General features: G+C 48.8%; 1 protein-coding gene across 1 annotated transcript in view; it reads right to left on the reverse strand.

Annotated features, from left to right (window-relative positions):
* Positions 1-8,908, reverse strand: part of LOC108803507 (Fc receptor-like protein 3) — a gene marked incomplete at its 3' end in the record, with an annotated part of 27,636 nt that extends 18,728 nt beyond the window's left edge. The window contains exons 1-5 of the mRNA XM_018575343.1: positions 8,860-8,908; positions 8,345-8,593; positions 7,129-7,167; positions 2,748-3,005; positions 534-815 (exon numbers count right to left, since the gene is read on the reverse strand). Of these exons, the coding sequence (XP_018430845.1) occupies positions 534-815; positions 2,748-3,005; positions 7,129-7,167; positions 8,345-8,593; positions 8,860-8,908 (877 nt within the window). The remainder of the gene's footprint in view (positions 1-533; positions 816-2,747; positions 3,006-7,128; positions 7,168-8,344; positions 8,594-8,859) is intronic.
* Between the last annotated feature and the right edge of the window lie 1,303 nt (positions 8,909-10,211).

Genomic DNA, 10,211 nt, shown 5'->3' on the forward strand with positions numbered 1-10,211 from the left:
ACTCAGCACAGGGATGGTGGGGGCCCCTCATAATGGGCACAGCGGGTGTACAGACCCGGGAACTCAGCACAGGGATGGTGGGGGCCCCTCATAATGGGCACATGAGGTGTACAGACCCGGGAACTCAGCACCGGGATGGTGGGGGCTCCTCATAATGGGCACAGCGGGTGTACAGACCCGGGCACTCAGCACAGGGATGGTGGGGGCCCCTCATAATGGGCACAGCGGGGGTACAGACCCAGGAACTCGGCACAGGGATGGTGGGGGCCCCTCATAATGGGCACAGCAGGTGTACAGACCCGGGAACTCAGCACAGGGATGGTGGGGGCCCCTTATAATGGGCACATGAGGTGTATAGACCCCAGAACTCAGCACAGGGATGGTGGGGGCCCCTCATAATGGGCACATGAGGTGTACAGACCTGCTGTGTTTGTTTGTGGCCCCATATTTACACGTGTACATGAACTATGAATCAGCATTACATAACACATGACAAGACTTGGATCTCAGCGTCCCCGCCGTTACACATTCACCTTCTATCTGGATATATAATTCTGCGCTCCTCTTCCTCACAGAGCCGGTCGGGGTTCTCACGTCACAGGAATATTTCCCAGAATCCTCCAGCTGAGCGGAATGGACGTCATACTGATTAAGAGAACTAAATGTCTTCACCTCTTTTCCATCTCTGTAGAAGGCAGACTCCAGTTGCGTCCTCGGTCTGTGCGGTCTCAGACTTGTGTTGCAGGTCAGGGTCATGTGATCTCCTTCTACCGCGGGGTGAAGTTCTGTAGAGAGGTTCGGCTTCAGGAACAATTCTATAAAACCAAATAATGATAAAAAAATACAAATTCCATCAGATTGCAAGCAAACGTGAGTCGTCCCATCCCAGACTTCCCTTCTGGGGTATAGCTAGAACCCTGAAGGACCCCGACCATGGTCTCAGACAGTAAAGCAAGTATGTAAAGAGTTCCATGGGAAGTGAGCATGTTCCTCAGCAGCAGCATACGTAATATTTCATATACTGTGTCTTCAGTTTCCTTCTAGCAACCACACCTCCCAATGCACCCAGTGCTGGATTTACTCTCTCTGCTGCCCCAAGGCCAGGTTCCTCAATGCTCCCCCCCTGCCCACCAACCCCCCAATGGGGAATGGCAACCGCTCTGCTCCCTGCTCTCCATCCTGAACGAATGTGCCGTGGTCCCAGGTCCCCCAGAAGAGCGGGGGCCCCCGAAAACCACATCAGGGAGGGAGGCAGTCAGGGGGGTCAGAGGTAGCCTTTGGGGGCAGCGGGGGGATGGACTGACCTGCAGGCTGCTTACAAGTTATTTCGGCGGCATTGTTGAGATCACTTGTACAAAACAAGCGGCGGCTTCCCCGCTATACATTTAGCTCTGCTTGCCCGAAGCCGGGCTAAATGTAGACAAAAACTACCCGCCCGGCGCCCGGAACTCCATGTCCCAGGCACTGGATGATAGGAATTGCACACCCCTGCTGCCCTTCTACTCCCTGCTGCCCCAAGGCCGGGTCTTGGTGGCCTTGTGGGAAATCCGGCCCTGCATCCCTAACCACATCTCACGCTATATATTACCATCCACCCTCAGCCTTATTTTCTGCCACCACCACCCTCTGTAGGCACATCACCGACCCTGTACCTACATCTCATATAGCTTTGGGTGGTCAAAACCAAACAGTGGGGGAGTCAATGGTGGCTTCTGAGGAGGACCAAACTCATGCCATCGCTCTCCTCACACTGCCCTCACATTCTCATTAAAGGGAAGAAATTGTAAGATAAGTGGTAAAAAATAATTTAAGGATGGTCTCAATCTGGACACCCGGGCCACCCAGGGTGGTCTCAATCTGGACACCCGGGCCACCCAGGGTGGTCTCAATCTGGACACCCGGGCCACCCAGCAGGAGAGAGCATTGCAAGGAGGACAATCACAACCATTACTTTGTATAACTACTGTACATATAGTGAATACATCGGAACCTTGTTCACTGTAAAAGACACAGGGGGGCTCTTTGTGACTGGTGGAAAAGGTTTCACCTTCGCATAGAGTAAGGGTTCTCCACTGTAAGAGATGTGATAGTGTTGAAATATCTTCTTCAGGACCTGTTTCTAGCTGACTCAAGGCGAAAGAGGCAGGAGCATGTCCCGGGCATCTGGAGATAGGAATTCCACACCCCTGCTGCCCCTCTACTCCCTGCTGCCCCAAGGCCGGGCCTTGGTTGGCCTTGTGGGAAATCCGGTCACATTAACTTTGTTCCATCTTCTAGCATGAAATGAACTACAGTCTCCCTGACAGATAAATCTCCACACCAGACATCACTGGTGGTGAAAGTACACCTTGGGGTGGGCCTTAGGAACACACTGGTACTCTACCCTCAATGGGCGATGTGACAGTGTCTCTTTTAGGGTTCGTGTTGATGGGTGACCTTTTTCTGCATTCAATGTGAGTTTGGAACAGATATCAAATGCAGGTCGGCAAAATCCTATTGTCTTCAGTTGAACAAGACACATCAATGTCATCCTCTCCTAGGCGAGGCAAGAGGAAGTGGGAGCGAGTACCATCAAAAAAAGGAGATAAAATGCCATTGTGAAAGAGGTCGGGGGTGGCGGGTGGAAGAGGATGATGATGAGTCTAATTCTCGGGTGAAGGTTCACTTTAATGAAGATATTTCTCCCAGATATAGACGTATTGTTGCAGATGCCCCCAATGGTACGGGGTGCAGTCATGAGCACATACCTCTGATGTGTAGGGACTCTTCATCTGTATAAGTCACATACTCCTCCTGGGATAATGTTCTCTCACATCTGTATCTTCCCTCCTGCTTTTTATCTGTGGGAATAATAACCATACCGGGATCTCTGGGTAATGGCTGTATGACATCGCCATCTTTGTAGAACGTCGTCCTGATTACTCTATCCCCAGGGCGGCTGTGACATCTTAGTGCCAGGTCATGACCCTTATATACAAGGACAGGAGCCTGCAGGATGACCGGACCTGCAACACAAAACTGTTATCAGATCAGCAACATAAGCAAGGCATTCAATAAAGCAGAGCACAGAGTAAGGAGGGTGTAGTCGTAAAGTGTTCGCACAGCAAACAGCTCGGTGAGCATCTGAATTTTAGACTCACAGCTCATTGTGGCCACTAGATGGAGCTGAAGAGCACAGGGATATTTCTTATGCTCCTCGGCTCCATCTAGTGGCCGTAATGTGCTTTACACACAATCAAGAGATGTAAACTAAAGACATTAATACAACGTAAGAGCCAGGTGATGTCTGGTGTGGAGATTTATCTGCCGGGGAGATTGTAGTTAATTTCATGCTAGAAGATGGAACAAAGTTAATATGACCAGGGCCGGATTTCCCAGAAGGTCAACCAAGGTCCAGCCTCAGGGCAGCAGGGAGTAGAGGGGCAGCAGGGGTGTGCAATTCCTATCTTCTGATGCCCGGGACATGTAGTTCCGGGCGCCGTGCGGGTAGTTGTTTACATTTAGCCCGGCTTTGGGCAAGCAGAGCTAAATGTACAGCGGGGGAAGCCGCCGCTTGTTATGTACAAGTGATCTAGGCGATGTCGCCTGTAGGTCTGCCATTCTCCATGCGGGGTTGGGAACATGGCCTTGGGGCAGCAGAGAGAGTAAATCCGGCCCTGAATGTGATACCAAATACAACGGGGAATTCACTCCCATCCCAACTCCTGTGAAAATGGAACCCACAAGAAGAGTATGGGAGCCATATGGTGATACCAGTTTGCAAAAGGATGTCACCAGCACACCATTTAAAGGAGAACTACGAGGTCAGGGCTTTTCCCCATCCATGGTCATTCTGAGCCTGATGAAGTGGACCCTTGTGCGGCCCCGAAAGTGCTTGTACTGGAATGACAGGACTCCATTAATAAATGGACTTTTGTTGATCTCACTTAAATGGGGTGCTGGTGACAACCATTTGCAAACTTGTATATCTTCACGGCGCCATCCGTGGTCACTACGAGCACCCACCAGCATTTCAAGAAACATCCTATACCGGTAAGGAGTGCAGCAAGCATATATTTCCTATAGTGATACCAGGCGGATACTCAAGCATGCTCACCTATTGTCCTGTATTGAGCATGAGAATGGCCATTGTGGGAAGGAAATTACGAGCTGAACCCATAAACCCCCTACAGGGGACAGATATGGGGAGGCCCCCAGTCCCAGAGCGCTGAAAACCAAAGAGGAACATTGGATTAGAAAGCGGTTCACTCCTCCAGCATGCTGAAACCCTCACTGCTGACCTCTGTACACAATGACAACTCCAAGCGAGAGGAAAGGGAAGTGTGGGGAGCAGATGACCTGGGCTGCGAAGGGTTACCAGTGTGGGTGTTTTCTGCAAAATATATATATCAGTTTTCCGCCTGCGTGTGGTGAGCAGCTCGCGGTGTGTGCAGAGATACTCGCAACATTCGTAACTCTTCATTTCCTTTCTGCAGATAGAGGACACAGTGCGGCACCAACTCACCGAGCGTTCCATACACATAGTAAAAAGTAAAATGTCCTTTAAGGTATTTAGAAATTATTATAATGAAAGTTTGTCTCAATGTCTCGTCTCTTCCAACTAATGTTTCTCCTTTTATTTCTGAAGACATGAGCTGTGCAATCTACTGATTGGTTGGCTGAGGTTGCAGGTACGACTACAGGGATGCCGGGGGTGCAATCTTTCACATAAAACTCAGGAACAAAATGATTGATGGCTCAGAGAGCTAGTAGCTGTGCTCTCAGCTGATTTGTTGATGGTTGCAGGCTCAGCTAAAGGGATGCCAGGGATGTGCTTGTCCCTCCCTCCACAGATTAACATGCAATTACAATTTTTTCAATCAAATCATTTTGTTTTTCAAGAAATACCTGTTTTAGGACCCAGTGATATCATCTCTGGGTCTGTCTGCTGCTCTGTGCTCCATGTTTGGTGGGAGGAGCTGGGAGGCGTCTGTACACGTCACAGCATTCTGCCTCAGTTCTTTCCCAAAAGCTTTATAGGAAAGAACACATCCCTGCAATCCCTTTTAGATGTGCCTGCCTAACCCTGCTGGCCATTGAGGCCTGCAAATAGCTGTGTGATCGGCTGATTGGTTGACTGATTGCAGGCACGTCTAAAGGGAGACAAGCAGTGGCGTAACAGAGGAGGCGGACAGGTAAGGAATGCGACCTGCCCTCCTGAGGGTGACCCTGCAGAGCTCACCATAGAGAGTCTATGGTGGGCTCTGCAGGTTCACCCTCAGGTGGGATCTCGTGTGGGCTCTTCAAGAAGTATAACTAGAAATCATGGGGCCCCATACAAAATTTAGCTACGGGGCCCTGTGATTCCTAGTTACGCCCCTGGAGACAAGGATGGGTTCTTTGAGATAAAGCTTGGGAACAAAATGATTGATGGCAGAGAAAGCTAACAGCTGTAGAATAACATCCCCAGCTTCCATTTAGATGTGCCTGGAAGTGCAGAGCTAAAGTAAGCAACTTCAAATGGGTTATATGGAGGAGATGCAGGTTTACAGGGAAATTAGAGTAATTTGAAATTAGAGTAATTTGTTTTAACACAGGAGAGGATTTGCTACCAGTGAGGGGAGAAGAGGAAAGGTCGGAGTTCAGCTTTATATAAAGAGGATCTAAGAATGGAAATACTCACCATCAGTGACATCCAGTCTGAATTCATCACTATTAGTGTATGTGGTCCGGCACTAGATCCCGCTGTGTCCTGCCTGGGCAGATGGGATTGTATAGCTCCGTCCTTCTCCCACTTTATTGTTATCCTTAAGCCAGAGATATTTTATTCCACTTCCTTTACTGAATGTCATTGTTATATTCTCTCCTGTAAGTAACTTGTTCCAGTCCGGTGTGAAGATCACTGAATCCTTCTCTGGAACTGATACAATATAAGACACGAGGATACAAAGAGGATAATAAAGACAATGAATGATAATCAGGCTGAATCCTATAACACAGAGAAATCTAGAAGCACATGGACCATTCATGTCATCAGAACTGATACAAGGAATGTACAAAGTATCGGAGACAATGACAGCAACATGACCATAAGCTGCCTGGAAACAGAAAATGAAAAAACGTTTCATTGTTTCTTTTTGGAAAAGGCGATCTAACTGGTTAGTGTAGTGAAGAATTCCAGCTGTTCCAGGGCAGATCGGCATCGCAGATGGTATGTGAAGGGGAGCCGATCTGCCCCGGAACAGCTGAAATGTGACTTATATCCGACTCTGTGACTGCGATCTCACATTCCACAAAGTCGGATAGAAGTGACACTTCAGGACCGATCAGCTGTTCCAGGGCAGATCGGCTCTCCTGCACATATGATCTGCGATGCCGATCTGCCCTGGAACAGCTGGAACTCTTCACCTATTGCCGGTCACATATTCCACCGCCGCAAAACTGGGCGTGATTAGGTTAAAATGTGTGACCACATGACCGGTCACACATTCCAACCCAGTCACAATCTTTGATAGAACAGCGGCGCTGACAGGCAATAGTTATTGGGTCACTTGTCATTGGAGGTGAAACGGGGGGCGTACGCCGAACAACGCTGTCCGGTGTCCCACCCAGCTCATTGACATCACTGGTTGCCCAGACCTTGGCGAGACACAAGCCAGAGCGTCCTCGCTTGACTCTTTGCAACCAGTGACATCAGTGAGCTGGGCGGGAAGCCTCACAGGAGCTCTTAGCAACTTGGGACGCTGTGGCCGCCATTCAGGGAGGCTTATGGTGTTCACAGGTGCTGAGTATTAGCCCTAAAAGTGGTTTATTGGTGTCACTGAGCACAGTATAGAATATGAACCCTGATCAAAAAGATAATTTTCCTTTCTTATTAAATAATTGCTGATAAACACTTCAGGGGTGACATATCTCTATAGTAAATAGAGCAATAATTACGTGTGTAGGATATCATGGTTTCAGCACTATAAGTATTATTGGTAGGAGTCAGGACTTGTTTGGAGCATCTGTAGGTGGCGGTCAGGTCTGTATACTTTATGGGCAGTAGATCGGAGTCAGTAGCCTGGATCGTCTGATTGTTCCTGTAGAATACTGATTGTCTAGTAGGATATCCCAATGGAGTGTGACATCTGAGAGACACATCATCACCTTCATATACATAGAGAGGAGCCTGAAGGATGACCAGACCTGAAACATAACATGACACCCGGTATATTCATGGTGTCACAAAAAGAGCATCAGGGGATTTACGTAATCAAAAGATTTTCTACAGAGGAATAATACTGGGTTTTGGGTTCCATAAATGACTGAGAAAAAGTGCTCCAAAGGCCCTCTCACCACTAATGGTAGAGTCCACCAGATTCCAAACCCATAGAGTAAACCCTTTGTTCAAAAAGAGCACAGGAGCCGCACTCCACCTGATTGACCCAGCAGGATCTAATGGGGATCAGGTCTTTAATATCACAAAGGGTTCTGAAACACGATTCCCTGGACCCTGTTGTCTCTGATGCTGTCCTAATAAGAAAGTATAGTACTCCCTTTTTAGAACATTGATAGCCCCCCTGACCTGACTATTGCGAGATCTGCAGTGGTGGGGTTCCTTCAGGACTGAATGTGTATATCAGAGTCATAGGATTCCAATCGGAGGAAAATACAGAAATTTCATGCAGATAAAGCCACGATCAGAGTCATGCTCAGGAACCCCGGAGACCACGGTACTAATGATTTTCCCACCACACTTGCAAAATCTGTAGTAGAACCCCTGGCAGTTAGGAGTTCCGAGTTCACTATGGGACATAAGCATTATTGTATTGCGGGGCATGGGGTTAACATATTCCCAGTTCTCTTAAAGCATTTCATTATACACAGATATCGGAGTATCGGAGATATCTCACTTTACAAGAACTCACTGTGACGGATCCCGGTACTCAGGATGAGTATGTCCGCCGCTGTATTCTTGCTCAGGAGATATTGCAAACCGCTGACCATTAGCTCCCAGTTTCCCCAGTCACTAGTCGGGACTCAGTGTAGGGTGAAACAAACTCTGATTTATTGAGGAACTGTGCAACCTTTTATACACAAAGTGATCAGATAATAATCCCATCACATCCACCCTGCCCCACCCCCGACATTCTGCCTGCACAACCCCGCAGTGGTCCAGCAGCTAAAGAGCCCCGGACAGCCATAGCGGGAGCCTGGCCAGACGCAGGAGAAAGTCGTTGTCCTGAGCTCCTTCAGAGTACAATGGGAGATAACGAGGGGGGTGCTGGCAGTCTTTTGATGAACCCAGTATAACATAATTAAACATAACCCAACACCAAGACACATATAACCCATAAACTGATCACCATGTCGTCACACTCACCATCAGTAACATTCAGTGTGACAATCTCACTTGTATCTCCATCTCCGGTCTGGCAGTGATAATCTCCGCCATGTCTCATCTCGGCTGATGGTATCACGTAGGTCTCTCCTGTGTGTACTGGAATATTATTATGGTACCAGGAACAGGTCGGTGAAGCAGATTCGGCATTACAGGCCATTGTGATTCTCTCCCCAATGAGGATCTTTTTAAAATCTGGAGTGAAGGTCACCACGGGCCTTTCTGCAGTTCCTACAAAGCAATGTAAATGAGTGAACTGGTTTGTGAAGAAGAGACAATAGCGGTTGGATTACGTGTACAGTTATTACATCTTGGGTTCTGAGGATTGAATTGATTGGGCCGAAGGGATTCCTACTGGAACAGTCCAAACCAATGGAGATCGGGGGATTTTGTTGGGCCTTTTTATATGCTAATTCTTCATCTGTTTGTCTGTCTCCGGCCTGTAGGGGACTCCTGAAGGGTGGAGGTAGGGAGCTTCCATGCAGTCAAGTTCTAACCTTCCTTGAAGAGAACATAGGTGGAGGTTGGGAGCTGCTTTGACTTCATGCCTTGGTGACAGCCTGTGTCTACTATTAACAACATAAAGGACTCACCACCATCAGTGACGGCCACATGTAGGCTTTGAGAACGGCTCACTGCACACACAGGACATCCCATAATGAGGTCATCTGGTCAAATAATCACCTCTTTGCAAGGTAAGACCCACAGAATTCAACCAGAAGAAGTCACATGCTTCTAGCTTGTGGTCCACAGTGACACAAAATGTTGCAGCCATGTGCAGCCTGGGCTTGTAAGACTGTCCGGGGTTTATATATTGCTGATCCAATAATGATTACGATGATGTATAAAAGTCCATTGTGTTGTTGTATATCTTAGATATGAAGGAATGAGTTCCTCCATGGAACACCGAGGTTTGGTACTGTTGTACGGGGACTTTGTGTTAGTGGTTTGTGTCAGCGGCGTAACAATCCCCATAGCGACCCAGGCGGCCGCTATGGGGCCCGGGGCACAGGCCTGGCCGGGACATTCCCACCATGCCGTGCGCGCCACCTTGGTCGCTATGGCATCTCAGGCTGCTGGCTGTCACTGGCGGGTGCGAGGAGGAACGTGCCGCTGTTAGATCATTGACAACCTGTCAGTGACCTGTGCAGCGGCGAGGTTCCTCCTCACAGCCGTTGCTGAGTCAGCGACAGCCGGCAGCTGTGGAGGAGGAAGGCTGGGCCCCCGGCGTCAGAAGCGGAGGCGGGCCCAAGACGGAAGAGGAGGCGGTACCCAGCGACAGAAGAGGAGGCGGGGCCAAGTGATGAAGAGGCGTGGCCTGTCAGCGACCATGGAGGCGGACAGCGGATCGTGGCTGACAGGTAAGAGGTGTGCAGCCCATCTGAGACCCTGCAGAGCCCACCATAGAGAGTCTATCTGGGCTCTGCAGGGTCACTCTCAGGTGGGCTGTTTGGGATTTCAGGTGGGCTCTGCAAGGGGCATAACTAGAAATCACGGGGCCACATACAAAATTTTGCTACCTGTGATTTCTAGTTACGCCCCTGGTTTGTGTGGAACCAATAATGGCTCCAGAAGCACCCAGACTCTGACTAGCCGTCTCAGGTAAGAGAAGCAGTTCATGGACTCACCCTGCCCACATATCCCCAGAGGAAAATTAGACTTAGGTTATAAATGTGACGGGGGAAGGTCATTTCAAATAAATTAAATACCAAAGGAAATATTTGAGCCGGTGACAGACATCTATCATTGTAATTATATGTTGAGGGCTTACCTTGGTCCTCTATCATCAGATCTGCAAGAGAGAAAATCATGTGTCATACAAATGTATTGCAGGGTTACCCAGAGCCGT

Source organism: Nanorana parkeri, unplaced genomic scaffold (assembly GCF_000935625.1).
Source record: "Nanorana parkeri isolate BGI_ZX_2015 unplaced genomic scaffold, ASM93562v1 scaffold3812, whole genome shotgun sequence".
In the NCBI taxonomy this organism is placed as follows: Eukaryota; Metazoa; Chordata; class Amphibia; order Anura; family Dicroglossidae; genus Nanorana; species Nanorana parkeri.